Genomic DNA, 23,378 nt, shown 5'->3' on the forward strand with positions numbered 1-23,378 from the left:
CGCTCTCCCTCATTCACTCAAGCAAGCAGCCACGAGGTGCCCAGCTTCGTTAATGCCATGAGCAGCCACAAACATGCTCCGAGGAGGCCAGGGAGCCCGTTAAAAGAGCAGTCCTCAGTTGCGATGGGAAGTGTGAACGTGCTAAGCCAAGCCTCCCCTGCTCGCTGCTGGGAAGCACGACTGACAGCTAATAATTTGGAGCGGTGTCTAATGTAAATACAGAAGTAGAACATGCGCTGAAGCGCGCGGCTCCTGTGAGCTCCCAGCTTTCAGCTTGGAGCAGCTCTGCCCAGACATGCTGGTGTCTGAGCCGGAGCTGATAGAAGGCTGGGGATGAAATGAACAACCCCACCCCAAACCCATCCTTTCAACTTCTGCTTCTGGAAGTCAGAGAAGAGTCAGGTCTCACAAGATCCTGCCCCTCCACTCCTGCTCTCGTGAGACCTCACCTGGAGCACTGTGTGCAGTTCTGGTGTCCTCAGCATAAAAAGGACATGGAGCTGTTGGAGCAAGTCCAGAGGAGGCCACGAGGATGCTCAGGGGCTGGAGCAGCTCCTGTATGGAGACAGGATGAGAAAGTTGGGGCTGTTCAGCCTGGAGAAGAGGAGCTGCGTGGAGACCTCAGAGCAGCTTCCAGTGTCTAAAGGGGGCCTATAGGGATGCTGGGGATGGACTCTTCATCAGGGACTGTAGTGATAGGACAAGGGGTAATGGGTTCAAACTGAAACAGGGGAAGTTTAGATTGGATATAAGGAGGAAATTCTTTACCGTGAGGGTGCTGAGGCACTGGAATGGGTTGCCCAGGGAGGTTGTGAATGCTCCATCCCTGGCAGTGTTCAAGGCCAGGTTGGACAGAGCCTTGGGTGAAATGGTTTAGTGTGAGGTGTCCCTGCCCATGGCAGGGGGTTGGAACTGGATGATCTTAAGGTCCTTTCCAACCCGAACTATTCTATGATTCTATATTTCTAAGTTCCACCAGGACAGAGTTTTGCCATTGCATGAACTTTAGAGTGTAGAACATGGGAATGATGTTGGAGAACTGAAGGCCTGCGGAAAAGCTGTGATTCCTCTGCAGAAGGGAGGTTGGCAGCACCGTTACTCAGCAGGAACAGATGCCTCTTCTTTGCGGAGAGAAATCCACAGCTGTGCTCCCTTCCTCCCTAGCAAGACAACCCCTGGGAGCATCCCTGCTTCCCTGGAAGATACCTGGACACCGTGGAGAAGACAATAGAAGAGAGCCCTCTGTCTCTCAGACATGACAGAGCCCATTCCACATGGACAATCACCTATTTCCCACCTATCAACCATCCCCACAGCTCTGGGCAGCAGCAGGGGCTGCCGGGACGAGCACAGGCTGCTGATGCTGCAGATGGGCTGCGATGCTCAGGGATGCTCAGCTGTGAAAAGCCACTTTCCCAGCCCACGGTGCAGCTCTCGAATGTCTTGGCTGTAAATACCCTGAGCTGGATGTGGGAAGATGGGACAGCAAGGAGGGGACAGCCTCCACCTTCCCTGTTAGCCCAGAAGCTGCCTTAGGCCTGCTGGCAGTGACTCAGATGCCGAATGGGAAGAGCAGGCGTGCCGTGCCATCTGTTTCTCCTCTGGAAGTATTTAGACCGGACTGGTGTAAGCAGAGGGGTAGGAACAGATCTGCACCCTCTCCATAAGGCGCTTGAAGAGGGGAGAGTGCTGCACCCCAAAAAGCACGGGCAGCAGATGAACCCCCGCACCTCCACTGATCAGCTGCTTTAAAACCGCACCATCCCACCCGGTCTTTATCCCATGGCATTTGGGTGACAGTCCTGCATATGTCACCAGAGAGGTGTCAGCTCTCACTTGGAAGCCGGCTGTGCCGATTTAGCATCCTGTCACTCGGAGCTGCACACAGGCACGGCCTGAGAACACCGCTCCTCAGCCGCCCCATCGCATCCCATGTCCTCAGCCTCCCGAGGCTTTCCTCTCCTCTTTTCCCTGCTTCTTTCTCCCAACTGCTTGGCTGCTCATCCTGCCACCACACTGTTGTTCGGCTGCTGGAGCAGCAGCATCTTCCCACCCGCTTACAGGCATGGACTTTGGTGCTGCTGGCTGCCAAAGCAGCCTTCCAGGACACTGGGGATACAGCTCTGCTGTGCAACACAGGAACCAGTTTGCTCTTTAAGATATGACTCCTTGACAGTGGGAGTCATGCCTGGGAGGATGGTTGGGGTCCTTACATCATCTCCTTCCAGCAGAAGGGTACCTGTTCTTTTCCCTTAATCCCCTGAGGGTAGAAGGAATTTCATTCCAAAAGCTGAAGGCCCCTTGTGCTTTGGTGTGTATTTGGACAGCACAGTTGCTGCAGGACAAGACAGAGGGTTTGCATACATCCCTGAACTGGGTCAACTGGGAAGAGCCTTTGGCAGAAACGATGGCAGGGGAAAAGCAGGCCTTTGCTGATGCTGCTTGTCTGGGGCAAAATGTAATTGTAGAGGCAGCTATCCCTGCAAAGTCACATTGATGGATCTCCTCATGGAAATCTCCACAGCATCAGCCCCACCATCACCCTGGTGGGAAATGGTCCAGGAAGCAAATCCAAGAGGCTCATGTTCGCTGTCTTGCTTGCTGTTGCTGGGAAACTGTCCTTCCCAGATGGCACAGGGGAGCTGTCAGCCTGGAAAACGACGGGAACAGAAGAGCTGGGCAAAGGGACATGCCAGAGAGCTTGTGTGGGTTGTTAGGAGCAGTTTGTCCCTCAAAAGGAGATGTTTCCCTGTGGCAGGGCAAAATTAAACCTGGGATAAAGGTTTGGGTCTTTCAGAAGTAAGAACTCAACAGCCTTGTTGCTGATCTTGCTGGGCACTGGTGTAAATGGGATGCAGCTCCTCCAGTGATTTCCATGCCAGATACTGTGTGTATTGCTCCACTGCAGACTGGCTTGTACAGGCTGAGCTCCTGGAGCCCGGCAATACGTGCAGTTGCTTCCACTTTCAGTCTAATAGAATGCATTACTTTCTATCCTCCTCCCGCTCAGACTCATTTATAGTGATTTCATAGCTCAACCTGCCTCAGCAATAATCCCTGCAAACACCGAGTTCCACTGAGCTGATCAGTCCATGGACTAGGAGCATGCCTTTGAATCGATGTGAAAGCTGGAATCCACTCCATGCTGGATGTTACATTATACATTGGGAGATTTCTCGTCTCTTAAGGGATGGCTTGCAGCAGAGAGCGTACCGAGAAGTGTTGTTCTAGCACAAACACAGCTATTTAAATGAGCCAGTGAGAACAGAATTTGTGTTAGGTTGGGAGGATAAAATTGGATTGAAATTGGATATACCATTGCTCTCATCCATCCTTACTTTACATATGTTGGATTTCCTGCTGCCAGCATAAAGGAACAGCTCTAAAATAAGCCAAAGGTATGTAAATGGAGAGCAGTATGTTCAAGTGGAATTACAGTTTCACCTCTAGATCTGTCTGAGAAGCAGAAATAAGGCCAGAGCTCTGTGTTGGTTCACACACACTGTGCCTGTTCACATCATAGCTATGGGAGAGGTGCTCCTCACCACGTTATTGAGATGTAAATCGCCTGGGTGAGGAAGGGGGGTTAGGAGCACAGGTAGGAACCCCAACCCAGCGCTCCTGCGTCCTCCCAGCAGGGTGGGAACGTGTGCCCAGAGCCCGCAGCACTCCTCATCCTGCACTTGTGTCCTTGTCTTGGCTAGGAGATCCAGGAAGGATTTGCTTCAGTTTCCTTCATTGCTGAAAGGGAGGGATGAAACTTATTAATCCACAAAGATTAATAACTCAGGCTTTGCACTGCTCAGAAGGACAGCGATGTGCTCCAGAGCTGGAAACCCTCCCTCTCCTTCCCACACTTGCTGCTTGCCATCTGGCTGGGAGGCATGCAGAAGAGAAGACCCAAATCTTCCATTTAACGATACTGTGTGGTTTATTATCTCACCTCAGATTTTGTTGTTCATCTCTTTCACAGGTTTCATTTACACATGGAGCCTTTTAGCTTTAGCAGGCTACATGGCTTTCCCTTCTGATTCTGCAGATATCAGCCAGCCAAAAAGAAGAGAGACAAAAGAGCAATTGTCCTTAAGTTCTCACTCAGTCTTTCCTAGGCTTTATATATTGTATCCTCCTCTTCAGCTCCCCAGCCAAAAAGCTGGAATGCAAACTGAAATCAGCAAGCCAAAGCAGAGGAACAACTTCCACAGGAGCAGTAGGGACCCCTGTTTGGGACGTTTAAGCCCAAATATGACAAAGGTCTGGAGGTAACACTAGTGAAACCCATTGCACCACCCCTCAAACCTGCAGGCAGGAGTGAGCTGCATGACACTGCCCCTGCATGTTTCCTGTAGCAATTACCATGCGCTAAGAAGAAAGCCTAGGGTGGGATTTGTTAGCACTGAACACCTCGGATTGCAGCTCATTCCAGCTGTAATGAAGTGTTCAGCAGGGTTCAGCTCTGCAGGGGCTGAGCTGCTCGCAGGTGTAGCTTGCCTTACAAACTACTGGAAATTGCACCCTGAAGACCGAGAAGGAGTAGGAAAGTGTTGGGACCTGCTGGGAAGTGTTGCAATGCTACTAACAGTCAGCATCAGCTCTAGGGCCCAAACAGCACCCTAAAACAGGGAATAACCTTCCCAGAAGAAGAGTGTGTGCACGGGAGCGGGTGAGGACTCTGTAAAGTGAGCAAACACGACACAAAAGCCCTTCTGAGGAATATAAATATCTCCGTGATGATGAGCTGGTGAAAGGAGGGAAAGGCAGAACTCCCAAGGCAGAAATCAACCTGCTGACAGAACCGTCTGGGGTGTCCTGTAACATCTCTGCTAGCAGTTTCTTCAGGACAGCTTGGTATTTTTCCAGCTGCCTTGGGATGAGGCACATCCCAGCTCTGCCAGGAACAGCCCGCTGGGGGGGGGGGGAAGGCAGAAACATCAGAAGGAAAAGCTGAGGAGAGCAGACAGAGGCAGGTTGCGGAGCTCAGACCCTGCTTTGGTCAAGTTGGAAGAGGGTCTGGGGCTGATTTGAAGGGACAAGGACGATCCTCATGTAGGGAAAAAAGCAACGTTTTGAAGTCAATGCAGTCTTGTGCTGTTCAGAGGGCCAGAGTTTTCAAGCATTGGACCAGCTAGGGGCTGACTCAGAAACACAGATGAAAGCTCCTCCTGGCCTCAGACACTGTAAAGATGAAAATCATTGATTATGATCCTCCACTATCTCACACCCTGACCCTTCAGGCCCTCAGCTTCACTGGTGCTGGGGAAGCACCCTGCCTTAATAAAGGCTGAGGATGAAGCATCATCCCGCCTCCAGCCTGACTGACTTTGAGCTAGCTGTGGCTCAGATGCGCCTGAAGTAAATAGAGTTGTTCTGGAGGCACAGGAGTGCTCGTGGTTGCAGTAGGGAAGGGTGTCCACACTGGGATGTGCCAATTATTTAATGCTTTGAAGCGTGCATCCTTGCTGTTTAAATCCTATTATTGCTTCTTGGTGCACCATGGCTGTAATAGCTGCACATTAACCTGCAAAGTCTTGGCCAGATTCCAGTGTAGCTGGTTTGGGGTGGACCTACACACTGCTGCTGGTGGAGAGCACTGCTGAGCTCCCTGCAGGAGCGGCTGCGTGGGCAGGGCAAAGCGCAACCTGTATTCAGGTGGAAAAGCAGTTTTCAGACTTGGCTAACCAGGTAAGCATGCCTTTGAGGGCTTAGACAGGCACTTAAATCCCTAAAACCAGCAATTTTCTGCTCCTTTCCCATTTATGGGGCTAAACTTGGCTTCAGGACCCTTCTTCCCAGCCCAAAGAGAAAAACCAAAGTTGCTTTGTGATATGACAAACGTGACAGGACACGTAAAGTGGATTGAAGGCTGTGCTCGGTGTCAAACTGCCTTGCTTTGGTTTGAACATATGCTTGGAAGAGCCTCAATCACTGGCAGACACATAGCTACAAGGGTTGTGATGTATGAACAATCGATCTGGGGACCGTGCGTGGGTCCTTATCATCTTCCTCAAGCAGGCTGAAGGGTGACTGTGCTCCCCACAAAAAGCAATTGCTACCCACAGCAAGTGAATAGTTGCTGGAAATAAGATTTCTCCCCAGTATCAATGGGTAGTGATGTGCAGGGAGAGCTCACTTCGGCTGTGTTTAAGGAGCTGCAGTCTCTGAGGCTGCCTGACACCTTTCAACAGTATTAGTTTCACATCAAAAGAGAGAACATTCTCCTCTCTGCACATCCCAGAGGTGACAACCATCTGGAGGGTGGTTAATTATTTATTACAACAAAAAGACCCATCACTGTTGTGATGGGAGGCTGCAGCTTCTCTGTCAAAATCCCAGCCACTAGCATGGAGGAAAGAAAAACGAGCCCCACCAGCTGCAGATGATCCCCCACACAGGTCTTCTGGTTCTTATGCAAAGGATCCAGGCTCTTCCTTTCTAGTCTTACAGCCTAAAGGTTGTCTCTGCCCTCTCCCATAGCCCTTCACTTTGGGGTGAGTGAAGGACTGCCAGTATCAAAGGTATCTCCTGTTGAACAGGAGGGGCAGATGATGGAGATGAAAGCTTGGGGAATGAGGGAGGAGGAAACCTTTCTTTGGTTATTCAGGGCTCCAGCCCCTGCAGTTACTTAGGGGTTACCTGCATTTTATGGGAGTTGCTCTGGATGCAAAGGGCATGAAGTCCTCAGTCTGTTCAGCCAGCAGACACCGCATACACCACAAGTGAACTGGCCACTACCTCCTTTGAAACCATCATGAGAGTCTGAATGACACAGGAAAGAAGATACCAGGGTGACAGTGGAGAGGGCCATCTGACAGCAAATCCCTCTGGCTTTTGATCAGCTGCAATCTAATTTATCCACCAGCTAACCAGAGGTATATTTACTCTCCCAGTTGCTCCTGAGCTGAGAATAGAAGTGTCTTGACTGACAATTCTCCTCTCAAATCTTTTTCTGTAAACAGATTTGTTCTTGAGCAATATCTCCAGGGACTTCAAGCCCAGCCCTTGAGCACTGTTAAAGACTCTCTCTGTTCTGCAAGCTTTAGCCCTCCAGCTCTTCTGGTTTAAGACCCACACACACACTCCCATCAGTCCCACTGGCAGCGAGGGAGACAGAGTGATGCTGAGAGAGACAGCTGGAGACAGCTGTTTTGTTAAGTTTTAACTTCCTATTCCTCACCCCTCCAAACCCTCCTTGATGGGCTGAATCTTTTAATAAGCCTCACTGGGTCCAGGAGAGCTGGGAACTGCATTTGCCAGCACAGCTCCATAACAGCCTAGTATAAAGTGCTTTAAAAAGTACCTTCTGAAGTGATTTAACAGCAGCTTCACATCAGAAGAGGACTTACATAAACATTAAATGTTCTCTTTAAATATTAAAATATTCTCTTGGGATGAATTTAATGAAGCCTGGTCCCACTGCTTCAGCGCGCTACCTGATCTGAGCCTGGTCCTGAGTTAGTGTCAGAAACCTCTTGGACGTGCTGAAAGACATTGTTTCACCCCTCTGTCAGCCCCCATAAATATCAGCTGGAATTGAAGGTAACAAAGATTCCCTTTCTGTCACATCCCTCTGCTGTGCTGGGCCCTGCTCCTCTCCCTGCACCCTGCTCAGGGCAGCACTGGGGGCATCTCCCCCCTGTCCACCCTTGCTGGGACATCAGAGCTGTTACTGCACTGAGACATGCTCTGGGTGACCCAGCCAGATCCACTGTTTGCTGCAGTGATCGTAAGAGCATTGCTCAGGCTTTCCCTTTGCAATACAATGTGCTGATATGCAGATGTGTTGATTATGTGGCATTATCTCAACAACGTCAATCTTTTGTGCCGTTTCATTTATCACCACAATCAAATACTGCCATATTGAAAGAAATAAACCTGGCCACCTCATTTATCTCTTCCTGACTATCCCTTTGCGAATTGATTCGCTCCCTCTTCCCCCAGAGGAACACCCCCACACCCTGCTCCAGTCAAAACCTGTAATTTCTGATTGTCTCTTCCTCAATTTGTAAGCAGGACATGTCTTCTGCACCTGAGATGTCCAGCTCAATGCCTCTCCAGGCAGACATGTACTTTGCTGTTAGTGAATTTCCTTCCCAGCTACAAAAGAGAAGGCACAAAGCAGGAAGATCCCAAGTTCAGCATCAGCACAATAAAGTATTGCAGCCATGTGGGGCATTGCCCAGCTCTGCTTCTGCCTGTGTAGAATGGGGTGAAATGCCAGTTTGGGGGCAGGAGGGGTGAACATCCACTGGGTATTGGTGTGAGCACAGTGACAAATCAGAGCATTTATCTACCGAGCTGTCTTCCAAAGCAATCAAATCCTCCCTGTCGATGGGGACTGTCTGAGACTCGTGGTCTGTCTGCCCAAAGCAGCTCCCCCAGTGCAGAGGGCACCCAGCTCCAGCACTGCTGCAGCACGCTCTGGTGTCTGCTGGGTGCTCACAGCAAGTGAGGGGCAGGAGCTGGTGGAATCGATGCTCCCGTGCTGGGGGATGAACAGAGAGCATCTTTCCCCTTGTTTAAACATCGATTTTGTTCCCTCCAGCTTGTCAGGGCTCTCTCCACTGAAGCCAGCACACGCTGGTAACACCAGCAGTTTATCTGAGCACCTATGAAGTACCCACCCAGCTTGAAGTGGGAACAGAGACCAAGTAGCTACCTGGTGAGTGCAGCTGCAGGATACTGGAGACCAGATCTCTGGATGCTCCTGGTCACCCCTGGATGCCTTTCCCACCCTTTATCTATGGTATAGGCACCTGTGCACACTCACTCACCTGCACCGTGGCCCCTCTGTGTTTACTGCACCTTAGCAATTCTACCTGTAAAACTTCCAGAGAGGTCAGCAGAGCTCTTCTCCCTAGCCCCACATACACGTGTGTTCGTGAAAAGGACATTACACAACAGGGGTTTATTTCCCCTCCCTTTGCTAAAGAGTCTGCACAAAGCCCATTTGACACCGGTTCTCATTTTAATTGACTTTCCCAGTATCTTTTCATGGTTATGATGGATGCAGCTGACGAGTCGGCAGATGGTGTTGGGAAGTGACAAATTAATTACCACGAAAGGTCACTTTTTCAAAGCATTAAACTTTCCCATGTTTTGTCCCCTTTTACCTCAAACCCGCTGCTGGCTGGCCCATCTCCCATCCATCCGCAATGAAGCTTTCTGCACTGGAAAGGACAACCTTTACAATAAAAAGGGAAGATGAAAATTAATCATATCTGTGTTAGCTGCGTGGTGTCTGCCAGGTTCATGTCTTAATTATGCAAGAGGACTCAAAAAGGAAAGGAAACAGAGCTGAAAACAAGGAACCTGGCTGAGACTTCTTCTGTGGAAGCACTCGACCGGCTGGGAGCAACAGGAGGCTTTTTGCTCTAGGTTTGCCCAGTCCATGAAAGCAGCTTTTGGCACGTCCCTGTTGCCAAAGCAAAATGAGGATAAATGAAAATAAAAATCACAGCTAAAAGCTTCATTCCCCAGCATTATACTGCAAAAAACCCTGCCCTGCTTGCAGTCCCTCTCACAATTTGCAATCTGCAGCCCCCCTGGAACTCTCCTTGCTTTATGAAGCAAAATTGCAGGAGAATTGAGAAGCTTAGCAGAAATATGACGTGCAAAATGGAGCTGCTCGCCGTTCTGCTTGTACCTAAAGTTAAACATTTGCCATAATTGGGAGTAATTTCAACAGGAAACCGGCAGTAGTAGTAAAGTCCATTAAGCCGTGTATCAATTGCGGTGTCAAGGAATCAGGGGGAAATGAGCTCCCTGTGCCAGCCACACTGAGCGTTTGTCTCCATGTCCTCCACGCCGCTCTGTGCTTGGGGTATTTTGGCAAGTGGATTGCATAAAAAACAGGAGATAGAAGCCAATGTGAGTCTGAAGCTGAAATTAAGCCCCAGGCTAAGGCAGTGGGTGGAGAGCACATGGGGGGAGAGTGTGAAGGACCAAAATCCTGCATTGGCGCTGGGTCAGGCATTGGGGTATCCCCAGCAACGCTGCTGATTCCGGGGTGAACAGCAGAGCCACAGCACCAGCCCTGGCACCACCATGGGCTAAATCTCTCCCCCCATATCCACAAACCTCCTTGGATGGGGCTGGCACGTATGAAAAGGAAAGACAGAGCTTTGTGCATTCCGGATTGCTCCCACGGCCCCACCATACCCACAGCAGCATCAGGCTTGGACAAACCATGTCCCCAGCCCCAGTTCCCTTTCCCAGTGCTCACAGGAACATTTACCTCACCCCACTCATATCAAGTTATTCTTGCTCACAGTCAGACGGGTCAAAAACCTGCCTGCTGAGCTGAATGTCTGCAGTCACACAGCCCAGGTCGATGTGGGTAAAGGAGCTCATTTTCGGCTCCCTGCTTTGGAAGTGGGAGCAGAAAGCTCCTTCTCACAGCGCAGGCAGCATCCTCCAGCTGCTGTCTCTGCATGAACGCGTTACGGATTCAGCAGGCGCTGCTGAACCTCCTAATGAATAAAGCACCAGTGGCAAATTTTAATGCAGTTTGCAAAATATTAACACTAGGTAAATATTTGGAGACTCACGAGCTTAAAACACATGGGAATTTGCAGCAGAAATATTGTAAGGGTGCAGATTTCCTCCTCTCCTTCTCCCCACGCTTACCTGGCACCCACCTCAGTCTCTCCTCACTGCCTGGTGGTGCAATTCAAGGGCTGGGCAAACATCAGTAGCTGACTCCCCAGACCAGTTCACCCCCTGGTTCGAGCAAATAAGGATCTCTTAGATCAACAGGGGGTTTTGTCTCCCATTGTGTCTGTCTCCTCCCACTCTGCCTGGTTCCTGCAGGCAACCCAGAGACCTTGAGGATGCTCTTGCTGATGGCAGAGAGCTGTTGGCAAGGTGCAGGTCAGCCACGGGGAGGAGATGAAGGTTTGGATGTGCAGCAGAGGGTAGGGAGCATCCCGTTTGCCCTTCGGAGGCAGTGATCTGTTTTACCTGCAGATACAATGCTGTGCAGCTCTTCAGGACCTACATCTCCAATAGACCCCGGATGGAGCAGCATCTTTGCAGCAGACCCATCTCCAGCAGGATTGCACCAGTTTATATCCTCAGCAACTCACTGAACTCCTCTGGGTCTGCAACGTGCTTGCAAGAGCTTCCCATGGGTATTAGAAGACTGGAAAAGGAATGCTGCACCCCAGAATGCCAAAGCCTCTCTGGAAACCAGGCCTGAGGTGACCCCAAATGCGCACCCCAAAATCAGGGATACCTGGAAACTCTGCCTGCTGCATTAATTGAAGGACAAAAGAAAGAGGAAAATGTGTTTCTGGACATAGCTAGGATGGATTTAGCTTCTCTACCAGTGGTGGAGGAGACAGGCGCTGGCCAAAGTGCCCTATGACAATCATCTTCTATTAGAATTTAAAGAAACAGAACCAACCCAGCCCCCTCCTTATTAAACCACATTTCTGTGTTATAAAATCATTCTGGTCTCTCAAACAAGTGGGGAAAAAAAACTCAAACAAGAGAAAAATGCTCCCTTGCTTTGTTTTTCTTCATTTTTGGGTCACTCCTTTGCCATTCGCTCCCCGATCTGGAACAAGTGAAGAGAGAAAGGAGAGGAGGTGAGAAAACAAGATGGGATGCATCTCATCTGTTTCCATTTTGGTTTTCAAATCCAAACCCCCGGGTTTTCACTGGAAGGCTCAGGAGTATTTTTAGGAATGGCAGAAGATGGAGGCCCTGTGCAGAGTGGGGCTTGGCTGGGGGTGAGCAGGGCAGGCAAGGGGCCACAGCAGGGATGGGAGATGCTGCCTGCAGCTGATGCAGCTCAGTCAGGGGCTGAGGTTCTGAGGCAGGGAAAGCAGCAGCTCCCTGCTCCCTTCACAGGGAATGTGTATTAGATTTGATGGAAGAGCCATTTAGCCTTTACACCTGCTGACCTTTCATTTTCTTATTACCTCCTTTTACACGCACCCCTCCCACACACACTGTTCCCATATCAAACAACAATAGATCAGGTTAAGCACAGGCAGACAAAGGACTAAGGCACCAAGAAGTGCATTAAAGGGCTGGATTGCACTGCCCCATCGGCAGGAGAACGATGTGGGATATTCCTGCTCACACACGGATGCTATGTTCAGTGCTGTGGTCACTGTGGCAGATGAAGGTTGCAGGAAGCCCTGTCTCTTTGCAGATGGGGAGGTAAGAGCAGTCAGGATCCAACCACCAGCACTTGCAGTGGTTGTCCATGGGGATCATCCTTCCATGGTTGAAGCGTAGCGTGCACTGTGCTCAATGGTGCCAGCTCCCAGGAGATTTCCTGATACAGTGGACTGCATTAGGCTGGATGCTCAGCATTTATATCAGTGCTTTCAATGGAGAGTCACCCTTCTCATCCAGAAACCCTCAGCAGTTAATAGCAGTTTATCTGCAACAGGGGAGAAGAGTGCTGCTGCTTTATCTCTTTCCAGGCTTTCAAGGCAACATTTCATTCTGCAAGGCAACAAGGAAACAGGGTCAGATGCCTTCAGGGTGAAAAAGAGACAGCGCACATTCAAGTCAATGTGCTCAGCCGTGAGTGTTCCTCATGGAGGAAACCTGGAGATCAGCTAAACCGTGGCACATCTGTCCCAGCTGGGACAGGGGGCTGGGAAAAGCAAATGGAAAACTCTGATAAGAGCAAGAAAGATCTGCAGAGACGTTTGGGCCCATCCAGCCAATTCCAGCTCCAGCACAGGACTCACATTTGATAAAATGCCTGTTTAATCCATGGATATTTTGCCTAAGTGATGAATAGCAATCTCAGTGTGTCTCTCAGCCACAAGGGCTTTAGAGAGCTAAACAGTAAAGACTGGGAATTAAGGAGAATAAATATTAATGAAAAGAGTGGAAAAAAAGGAATCAGTCATCTTTTCCAGGCAATGCTGCCATTGCTTTGCTCATCTGTGCAGGGCTGCTGCATTTCCCTCTTCTCTTGCGCCATGTGGGAAGTAGGAGCTCTTGCACCATGTTATCTAAAGGGTTTGTGCAGGGATGCAGTGCAGCAGCTGGAGGGAGCACCCATGGCGCCTGGAGAAGGAAGAGAAGCAGAAAACAGGATGGGAGCAGGAACTGCAAAAGAAGCGGGGTTTGTATCCATGTGGGATTTGATGTGCACTGAAATTGGTCCAAACCCCTCCACAGGTTTCAGTGGCTGCAGGTCAAGCCCTGAGCAACACAGCCCAGAGCCAGCACCGTTACATAAAGGGATGGGGAGAATCCCGGGGTGGGCTGGATGGAGGAAATGAATCCAATTACAGGATGAAGGGCAAAGGGAGAGAAGGGACGTGTTTGGTTTGGAGCAAATCCCTAGAAGGCTTTAAAGCAGGGACAGCAAGAAGAGGCTGGAAATGAATTGCAGTGCAGGACACCCAGGCACCACCAAGAGGAACAGGAGCCTCAGAACAGGGCAAAAGGCAGAAAAGGCAAAAAGCTCCTCAGGTGGCTGAGAGTACAGGCAGGGCACTCATGTGAGGGATTCATCCCGGGACACCCACAGTACCACTGGGACACGGCTCTTATGGGAGCTGGAATATGAGGACACTGGGGCAAGGAGCCAGCCCAGCCAGGCATCAGCCCTGTTGGAAAGCAGGGAACAAGCAAGCAACCCCATCTGTACCGTGTCCCCAAAGATCACTATGCTGCTGGCATCACTGCAGTGTCCAGCTTCCACCGAGGGCTCTGCACTAGGAATGAAGAGAAAACATGACCCAGTTATGACAACACAAACCAGCTCATCCAAAGCGTTGCTGCAGAGGACTATGAACATCCCCAGTGAGCTCCTCAGGAGTAACAGGGCTCCACTTCAAATGAGATTTACAAATAAAAGAGCTGGATTATCTCTGTTTGCCACCCCCTGCTCAGCGGCTCCCAGGGCTGGGCCAGAGCAGGCACTGCTGGACTCTGCAGATCCAAGTGGTGTTGCTCTGCAGCTCCATCCCTCTGGTGTTAAATGAAAACCTTTCTTTTGCCTCTCTGACTTTGCCAGTTGCCACTAGTGGAGAGAAGAGCTGGATGCAGATCCCTGACTCCCAACCCTCCCTGTTGATTCCTGCCTAACACCAATGCAGCTCAAATAGCCCATGAAGCAGAACAAACTCATAGAATCATAGAATAGTTTGGGTTGGAAAGGACCTTAAGATCATCAAGTTCCAACCCTCCTGCCATGGGCAGGGACACCTCACTCTAAACCATATTACCCAAGGCCTCGTCCAACCTGGCCTTGAACACTGCCAGGGATGGAGCATTCACAACCTCCCTGGGCAACCCATTCCAGTGCCTCAGCACCCTCACAGGAAAGAACTTCCTCCTTATATCCAATCTAAACTTCACCTGTTTAAGTTTTAACCCATTACCCCTTGTCCTATCACTACAGTCCCTAATGAAGAGTCCCTCCCCAGCATCCCTATAGGGCCCCTTCAGACACTGGAAGCTGCTCTGAGGTCTCCATGCAGCTTCTCTTCTCCAGGCTGAACAGCCCCAGCTTTCTCAGCCGCTCTTCGTATGGGAGGTGCTCCAGTTCCCTGAAGCAAGGGATTGACTGGAAGCTCCCACAGGAGCAGACAGCATCTTCTCCCTTGCTTTGGCCACGCCGCCCTCCCAGAGGGTGGCTTTCTCCCCTGCTTCCATAGAGCAGTGCCTGTGCTGCTCATCCCGCAGCGCTCCATGGCCGTGGGGCTGTCTTGCAAACCTGCCTCCTCTGCACAGCCCCACTTGTCACTTAGAGAAGTGTTGACAGCACCACACGGAGCGGCGCCGGTTCCCAGCTGAGCCGGATTGCTCAGCTCCTTGGCAAGGGAATGACAGGTCCCAAAAACTCGCTGTCTCTCCAAGGAAATCCTATGGTGCTTGTATGTTACCTGGATCAGCAGCAGGAGGAAAAGCCTAGGAGGTGGCAGGGGACTGCCTGTATGCAGATACCATGCACATGAGGCAAGGCTGGCAGTGGTGAAGCTCTCCCCACTTCTCAGCTGCCTTCTGGCTCTGGGATACCCAATCCTTGCAAGGCTGTGTGGTGGGGAGAGCCTGGAAGGAGCTGTGATGGGGGGGAAACAGGAACTGGGGTTCCTCCTGCCCAAGCCCTTTGGAGACTGTGAGCAAGGCAGGAGAGAGGCTTCCATGCACCCTTATTTTGGGGGACAGAAGTGAGGGCATGGGGTGAAGAACCTCCCTGTGCACCACCAGATCCTTGTCCTGGATGGATGCAGATGAGCAAGCCCATGGGAGCACCCAGGAGCGCTGGCAGAGGGCACGGCTACCTCCTCAGAGCCCTGCAGGGTGAGGAACAGCCACCCCAAACCAAATTGTAAATACATCCGTGTCCTCCTTCTCCCTGCCACGCGTTTAAATCTATTTGATCCACTCTAATGGATTGATCTACAAGTTTGTGCACACACATCCTGCTTTGGACAGGGCTGCTGGCAGCGCCTCGCCCATCACAACCTGTCAGCTCCACTCAGCCTCACCTCCACCGGGGAACGAATCCAATTACAGGATAAAGGGTTTTCTTCCCCTCCATATGGTCTCTGTAACGCTCCGGCTTTATCTTTCTTTAACCCCTTTCCTGGCGAGGGAGCTCACAAGCCCAGCGTAAGCGGCTCAGTGCAGTGGCCACGCGTGGCTGCTATCTGATATGGGGAAACGAGGGCAACCGGGGTACCGGGAGGCACCGGGAGGTTTGCACCTTCCACCAGGGAGGAACGAGCCCCCTAACCAGAAGCACAAAAGCATGCTCAGCACCAGTTTCATTCAGCACTGGTGCTCATGGCCGAGGTTCAAGGTCCTGCCCATCACCAGAATGTAAGCGCAGATGTTTGCTTCATGACTCATTTCTTTTGTGTTTCACTATGTCTTGCTCTGCAGGTCATTCCTGGTGTGTCCCTGCGCAAGTGGCTTCCGTGCCTTCGCCCAAGCAGCAATAAAGAGCCCTGTGCTTGGGCAGGGAGAGACACAGCAAAGAGCTCCCGGACCCATTGCTCCAGACACTCGCCTCCCGCAGCAGAGCCCATGCTTTGCTCTGCCTGTTGACTGCGCCCAGTGAACCAGCCGTATCAGCTCAGTGCACGTTAGTTATTTGATTATGATTATCATTTCATGCTTTACACAGGACATAAAAGCCCAGAGCAGCTCAGGGCTCTGTCACACAACGTGCGGACAAACAATGACAAAGAGGCAATCTCATCTCATAGAGCTTAGCAAAGCAGGAAAAAACCCCAGCCTTGCAAAGGGAAAGAAAACCCTTCCTTTTCTTAAGGAGAACCACAAAGGAAGCAGCCTCTTCTCTCACATTAAACAGGGCCTGAATTTTGCTATTGCCTTCTTTGCCGTAGAGTCAGCATAGAAAACAATTGAGAGCTCTCTGGGAGACAGCCCATAAAGTTTCCCTGCTAAGAGACACCAAATTAAAGCCATCGCTTTCCCTTTCTGTGACAGAGACACAGAGGGAACCAAGGTTGTATTCAGGACGTGTCCTGAAGGAGCCAGCTCTCCTCTCTAGTGTCATTTCCCTATGCTGAGCTTATACAAGGTCTCCAGCATTGCTCTGATTGCTCCTGACCTGCAGAGAGCTCTGAATCCACCAAAACAACAGCCCCAGCTCACAGGGGAGGGAGCTAAGTCTGTGAGGACAGGCTAGGACAGCCCCTGTTAGCACTACAGAGGGGGCTCAGGCTTACCTGCTCCATATTCAGCTCCCAAAGAGAGGAATGGTCCTGGTCCAGATCTTGTTGAAGGTCAGGTGAAAGTCCTCGTGGTCCAGAAAGGCCTCATGGTCCATACAGTCATCTGTATGAAAGCCTTCACACAGGAAACCAAATCTGCGCCCCACCTTAGCTGGAAGAGCAAGTGGAGAGGGTCCATGGATCAACGACAGCATCTGGTCCTTTCCCCCACCACCCAAAGCAGACTCTTCTCCATGTAGCTGGGCTTCATTTGCACAACTCCACTCAAAGACAGGACAGCACAAAGATGTGGTAGAAAGCCTCAGATGGGAGATGGAAACTGACTCTCCCATAACTGTGTTCATGTACAAAACCTGGGAGAAGCACCAGAGCTTTCAGATGTTGCTGGCACTGGCAGCAAGGTCCAAGTCTTTTAAAGGTGGACCATCAATATGATATTTTATCTGGAAAGAGCTGCTCTCTACCATGGAGGTTAGGAGGGACATGTAATGGAGATGCACATCTCTGTGTATTGGCATTTCTGGCTTCTGATTTAATATTCAACTAATTCTGGGGAAATGTGCCCAACTTTAGCATGTCCAGAAGCCTGACTATGGCTGTATGGAAAGGCATGACTACATGGAGAGACTATTTCATGGAGAGGCAAGAAATATGTCCAGGGAAAGCTTTATGAGAAGTAAGGCTATGGGACTTCACAAGAAACTCTTCTCCTCAAGGAAGACCTTGATTGGGAGTTTCACAACTGGTGGTTTCACAGGACATACAACAAGAGAGGCACAGGTATCCCACAGGGAATCCTTATCCCAGGGCAGCTGAGGCTGGTGTGACCCACTTCCTCTCACCACATCTGTGTTCCATTCCTCTTGGATCTCTGCTAATGGATTAGTGGGTCAGCGATTAGGACATCAATCATCCCAGCCTTCCCTTTAGCCTTCCGCTCCTGTCCTCCAGCTCCCAGGCATCCCAGTCCTGCAGAACACCTCCTTCCTGCAGCGTGGACTCTGCTCTTGGACCTTGCCTTTGGCTTAGGCTAGTAGTGGGGAGGCTGCAGCTTACCGCATTAACAGATCAGGGCCATTAACGCCACCAGATGTCAGAGATTAATGAAGAGCTTCACTAAGGCTCCTTAAGCAGGTCTCCTGGAGGAGCGGCATCAATGACCCAGAAGGAAGAAATAGGGGAAAACCTTGGATGAGGTGAAGCACTGGTGCTCCGAGCTGGCACCAACCCTGCGGAGGAGGTTTCACAGCCTCATGTGTGCTGGAATGGGGAACCCACACCCCATACTGAGTGCTAACAGACTGGGAGACACTTCTTTCCCTCCCTCTTGCTCTCCCAGTGTGGTAGAGGCTGGTTCTGGTCCCTCAGCATTGCCAAGGCTTTGCCTTCCCTCCCCCAGGGTACTCAGGCACTGTTTCTCCAGTGAGCAATGGCACTTTGTCAGGCTGGTTTTAGAGCTATCCCTAAACCCTGCCAATCCATGCAAAGCTGCAGCCCAGATCAGTGTCCCACTTGCTGGGATGAGGAGGAGGCTCAGGTGGGAAACCCTCACCAGTAGCTCCCTGGGAGACAGGGATGGTGCCACCTCCATCCCTGCCAGATGGTGCACTCCCTCTGTCTTGCCAGAGATCCTTGGAGGATCAGCTGAATAATGTATATCCTCACAAGGAGGCAAGACAGAGGAGGACATTCAGTCCTTTGCCCTCCAGCACAAGCAGGGTCCATGATTCAGGGTCTAATAGAACCAGAAGACCTTCCCAAGATGCTGGGTTTACTGAGACTGCAGCCTTTGGTATGGGAAGCTGTTTCCCCCTCCTGCCTTTGCCCCATGCACAGAGGTGGCCCTGAGCTATGTTCATAAAGCCTGGTTTTGCTCTGTGATGGGGACACGTGTCTGTGCCAGGCAGCACTTGGAGCAAAGAGCAGCCAAACAGCCAGAGCCAAGCCAATGGCTCAGACCCACAGAGCTGGATCCAGCCTTCCCTCATCTACCTCCTCAAGGAGGAGGTCCCTCAGCCATGCAGGGACTGACAAAGGCACTGACCCTCTGTGGGCCTGAGCACGGATCCATTTCGCCATCAGATGCCCAAAGCAGCTGCTCCCCAACTCGTCACTGCTCCTCCTACCTCTGCCCCTCTTCCAGAGGGCTCCCCACCATATCCCTTCCTTCCCCCAAACTCCTTAAACAATATTAAACACTTAATGGCAATTAATACGCTTTAATGCAGGTTTTGGGGCCAACCGGCTGCTTAGAGGGTGCTTAAACCATCAACCCCTCTCAATCCCGTTGCCCTTGTCATACAAAGTCAGCCGAGACCCTAATCCAGGCTCCCCCCGCACTCCCAAGGAGGCCAGAGGGTATAAAACCTCCCGGCACATGGGCACCGCCAGCCCAGCCCTCCCCGCAGAGCAGGGGCAGGCACCACCTCCCGTCCCCTCGGATCTACTGTTGTGCTTATTAAGTTCTTCTTCGTACTGGGGGGACCCCAGTACCCCAAAATCGGATATTTTGCTGCATTAGGGGGGGTGCTTTGTTTTTTTTTAATTTGGGGTTGAAGCAAAATCAAATACAGACCCAGAGTATTTGACTTTTAGAAAGCTCTTAGAAGCAAAGCCGCTGCCCTAACGTTGGCAGGATGAACGGGACGGAAGGCATCAATTTTTACGTGCCTATGTCCAACAAGACAGGGGTGGTGCGAAGCCCCTTTGAGTACCCCCAGTACTACCTAGCTGAGCCCTGGAAATACCATGTCGTGTGCTGCTACATCTTCTTCCTCATCTCCACCGGTTTGCCCATCAACCTCCTCACCCTCTTGGTCACCTTCAAACACAAGAAGCTCCGGCAGCCGCTCAACTACATCTTGGTCAACTTGGCCGTGGCTGATCTCTTCATGGCCTGCTTTGGCTTCACAGTCACCTTCTACACGGCCTGGAATGGCTACTTCGTCTTCGGCCCCATTGGCTGTGCTGTGGAAGGCTTCTTCGCCACGCTGGGAGGTAAGGGCTGTGGGAGCTTGGGTCTTCCTTCTTCAGGGCTTTGGGAGCCCAGTTCCTCTCCTTTATCACACCATCAGGGCAGCCGTGATGCACGCAGCGTCCCTCCCATGCAGAAAGCCATCTCACATGCTGCTGCAGTGTCACGGCTGGTTGCATGGGGCAGAGCTTGCCATGCAAGGCACTGCTTCCCTTTGGCTTAAAGACAGGGACCACATCATGTCCTTAAATCAATGTCGAGCATCTTTGGCAAAAGGCTTCCCTTTCTGTGAAAAGATGGAGCACCGGGGAGGGTTCAGAGGGGGAAGAGAGGTCCCTCAGGAGAAGGGCCCCACAGAAGAGGTATGGGCATGGAAAGGAGTTTAAGACAGAAAAAAAAGGGGTCACAGCTTCTTTGGGTAAAAAGGAAGATGCAGCAGCTCTTAACCAGAAGAGAGGAGCAGCAGCATGGGGGGGAAGGAGGATTCAGAGCTAGTGAAGCCAGGCCCTGTCTCTGCAGCAATTGCTCAGCTCTGTCCCAATTGCTCCCAATTTGAGTGCCCTCGGGAGCTTCCTTATTTCATTTCTCAGGGACATGAGAGCTGTTAACGCTTCACCCTACAGAACCCCCCTGCAAAACAGGGAAAATTGACTTTGCACCCGATGCCCGCGCAGCCACCGGGCCCACATGACACCTCGTGATGGATCTGACAACCACTAATCCTTGCTGTAGACATCCATAACCACTGCAAGGGCTTCACTTGTTTTCCCCTAAATGGGGCAATTTCCTGCAATGATGCTGATTGGGGGGAAAGGCTGTTCTGCCAGGCAAAAGTTAAATGTCCTGATCCAAGCCAAGGACTGAGGAAGGGCTTGGTCTTGGGGTCAGAAGATCAGATGGGTCTGCATCGTTTCTGACCAAGCGAGCTTAAGGCAGCATTATTTGCTCTTCTACCATTTGTGGCTAGTAAAGAACAAGGAGGCTTCTGTTCAGAGGGAGGAATGTTTGATGGGAAGCAGTCGCAATGCTAGCAGCAGGTCTCCAGCGAATGCAAGCACAGGGTGTAGTTATCAGCAGATTATCACAGCTGGGGGCATTAGCAGGCTTATGCCACCGACTAAACTCTTCCAATCCCCTGAAGTTTAATTATCCCTTACAAACACATGAGCAGGCATGCCCACACACACACAGCCTCCCCACACCAACACTGGCAGAAGGGGCTCATGAAACGCACATTTAAAGGCATCAACAGGTTTGGACACCTCTGGTATCTTTGCTAGGAATGTGCTTCTTTGTGCCCAGGTGGAATTCACCCCCTTCATTTTTAAAGCCCGACAAACCCATGATGATCACCAGCATCCTCCATCACCAGCATCCCACTGCAGCACAGCCGCTCCCCTCGGCATGTTGCGGTCTGAGATCCTCATTTAGTAGGATGCTGGTTTTCCCTTGCTGATCCCCGACTCCTCAGTTCCCTTTGCTCTTTGCTTCAGCCACAAGACTGTGAAGGGAAGATCAAGCCCAGAGTTGCTCTTACCACCCCCATGTGCTCTGTTTCTCTCCCTCCTGCAGGCCAAGTGGCCCTGTGGTCCCTGGTCGTCCTGGCCATCGAGCGCTACATCGTTGTCTGCAAACCCATGGGAAACTTCCGCTTCTCCTCAAGCCACGCCATGATGGGCATCGCTTTTACCTGGGTTATGGCCTTATCCTGTGCTACTCCACCCCTCTTTGGCTGGTCCAGGTGAGTCCAAGGATGCGGCAGCCCCTGCTGCTGTGCAAGCACCCCACTGGGACAGGACGTGAAACCCTCTGGGCTCCTTCAATAGAGGCAATAGGGCAAGTCAGAATGTAAATGAGACCTGAGCTGTCAGTCTCATGACAGCTTGGTGTCCTCTAACCAAAGGCAGCCACAGGCTCAGCATCTCCTGCTGCAATAGCCCTTCATGCTCTGCAGAGAAAGAGCTTTAACAGGCACAGCTTGTCTCATGCTGTGAAGAGCCCATTGTTCTCTGCAGACTAGGAAGAGTGTTTGAACAACCAGGCCAGCAGGCAATTCAGTCCCTAGGCTGAGCTCCTCCTGTGGCCCCCAGGGAGGATCCTGGTGGAGATCCTAACCTTTCTCTCTGGCAGATATATGCCGGAGGGGATGCAGTGTTCCTGTGGTCCCGACTACTATACCCACAACCCTGACTATCACAATGAGTCCTACGTCCTCTACATGTTCGTCATCCACTTCATCATCCCAGTCGTGGTCATTTTCTTCTCCTACGGGCGCCTCATTTGCAAAGTCCGAGAGGTAACGTTGGGAGGGGATGGATGGGGCCAGGGTGGGCAGCAGGAGGCGGTGTGGGGTGGGAAGCTGCTGGGTACTCCTCAACACCCTCCTGCTTGCAGGCAGCTGCCCAGCAGCAGGAATCAGCCACAACCCAGAAGGCTGAGAGGGAGGTGACGCGGATGGTGATCCTCATGGTGCTGGGGTTCATGCTGGCCTGGACGCCCTACGCCGTGGTGGCGTTCTGGATCTTCACCAACAAGGGAGCAGACTTCACTGCCACGCTCATGTCAGTGCCTGCCTTCTTCTCCAAGAGCTCCTCCCTCTACAACCCCGTCATCTACGTCCTCATGAACAAGCAGGTGAGACCCCCATGCCATGCAGGGTGAGCCTCTGCCCTGGGCTTACCAACACATCTGGGGTCATTGCAGGCACCTCACTCTTCCCCAGAAGGGGTTGAATCTCAGCTCTGAATCTCAGGGGCTGTCAGGGGCTCTTGGTCCTTGTAGCACATCCCCACTGTCCCCCGATGCCATTGCTCTCCATTTCTCTCCCCTCTTCAGTTCCGTAATTGCATGATCACCACAATCTGCTGTGGCAAGAACCCCTTTGGGGATGAAGACACCTCTTCCGCTGTATCCCAGAGCAAGACCGAGGTCTCCTCCATCTCCTCCAGCCAAGTATCACCTGCATAGACCATGGACAGTTTGAACTGGGGTGACCCACCGAGCTCAGGGACCAGTACAGACACCCCACTCCCACAGTCTCCCTTCATGCAGTCCCTCCCTTGTGCACCAACACCCAGCCTTTAGCTGTGCACCCACTGCAGTAGCATTCCCCAGGCACGGGACACCCCTGTGCCCAGGGGTGCAAACACACGGAGCTCTTCCCACTGACACAGCCCCTTGCAGGGCAGCCCAGGTCCCTTCCCCAGCTCAGCTTCTGGGGACGGTCCCTGCCCCTCTGGCTTAATTCACACCATAGCAGCAGCCAGTGGGACAGCCCAAACCCTGGTGTTTCCCTCCCTGCCCTGAACGATGTCCCTGCAGCATCCCCTTCCACGGTGCTCAAGGGAGTGGTGCAGAAGCATTCAGCCCTCACTTAGTGCAAAAGCTAAGCCTACAGACAGAGCACACTGCACACCCCGGAGCACAGCCCTGCGGCTGGAGCTGCCCTTTGCCCAAGCCTGGGGCTCTTGGAGCTGCCTCTGCTGCCGGCACAGCTGATGGGAATCGATACCCGCAGTCTTCATAAATCACTAGAACAAATGGAGCTGTGAGCGGGCTTTGCTTCAAGCCTGCCTCCCTGTAGCCCCAAGACAACTCTGTAGATACAGGGGGTTTCATCTTGGAACCTGTAAATGTTTGCTCATGTACTTTGAAGTCTCCCTCAGCCCTTTCCTTTCCCTTCCTTCTCCCAACTCCAAGGCACAGAAACTCTTTCAGCT

General features: G+C 51.6%; 1 protein-coding gene and 1 long non-coding RNA gene across 2 annotated transcripts; both read left to right on the plus strand.

Moving 5' to 3' along the window:
* The first annotated feature begins 4,936 nt into the window (after positions 1 to 4,936).
* Positions 4,937 to 7,393, plus strand: LOC133217480 (uncharacterized). Its single transcript, XR_009726882.1, has 2 exons — positions 4,937 to 5,682; positions 6,957 to 7,393. It is a non-coding gene; the product is annotated as an uncharacterized LOC133217480 (long non-coding RNA).
* An 11,856-nt stretch (positions 7,394 to 19,249) lies between these two features.
* LOC133217481 (green-sensitive opsin) lies at positions 19,250 to 22,871 on the plus strand. Its single transcript, XM_061363017.1, has 5 exons — positions 19,250 to 19,682; positions 21,232 to 21,400; positions 21,790 to 21,955; positions 22,054 to 22,293; positions 22,495 to 22,871. Exons 1-5 carry the CDS (start codon positions 19,322 to 19,324, stop codon positions 22,624 to 22,626), a joined length of 1,068 nt encoding a protein of 355 aa, XP_061219001.1. The 5' UTR covers positions 19,250 to 19,321; the 3' UTR covers positions 22,627 to 22,871.
* The last annotated feature ends 507 nt before the right edge of the window (positions 22,872 to 23,378 follow it).

Source organism: Neopsephotus bourkii, unplaced genomic scaffold (genome assembly GCF_033783945.1).
Source record: "Neopsephotus bourkii isolate Nb327-2 ecotype Australia unplaced genomic scaffold, CSIRO-AGI_Nbou_v1 NB_1139, whole genome shotgun sequence".
NCBI classification, from domain to species: Eukaryota; Metazoa; Chordata; class Aves; order Psittaciformes; family Psittacidae; genus Neopsephotus; species Neopsephotus bourkii.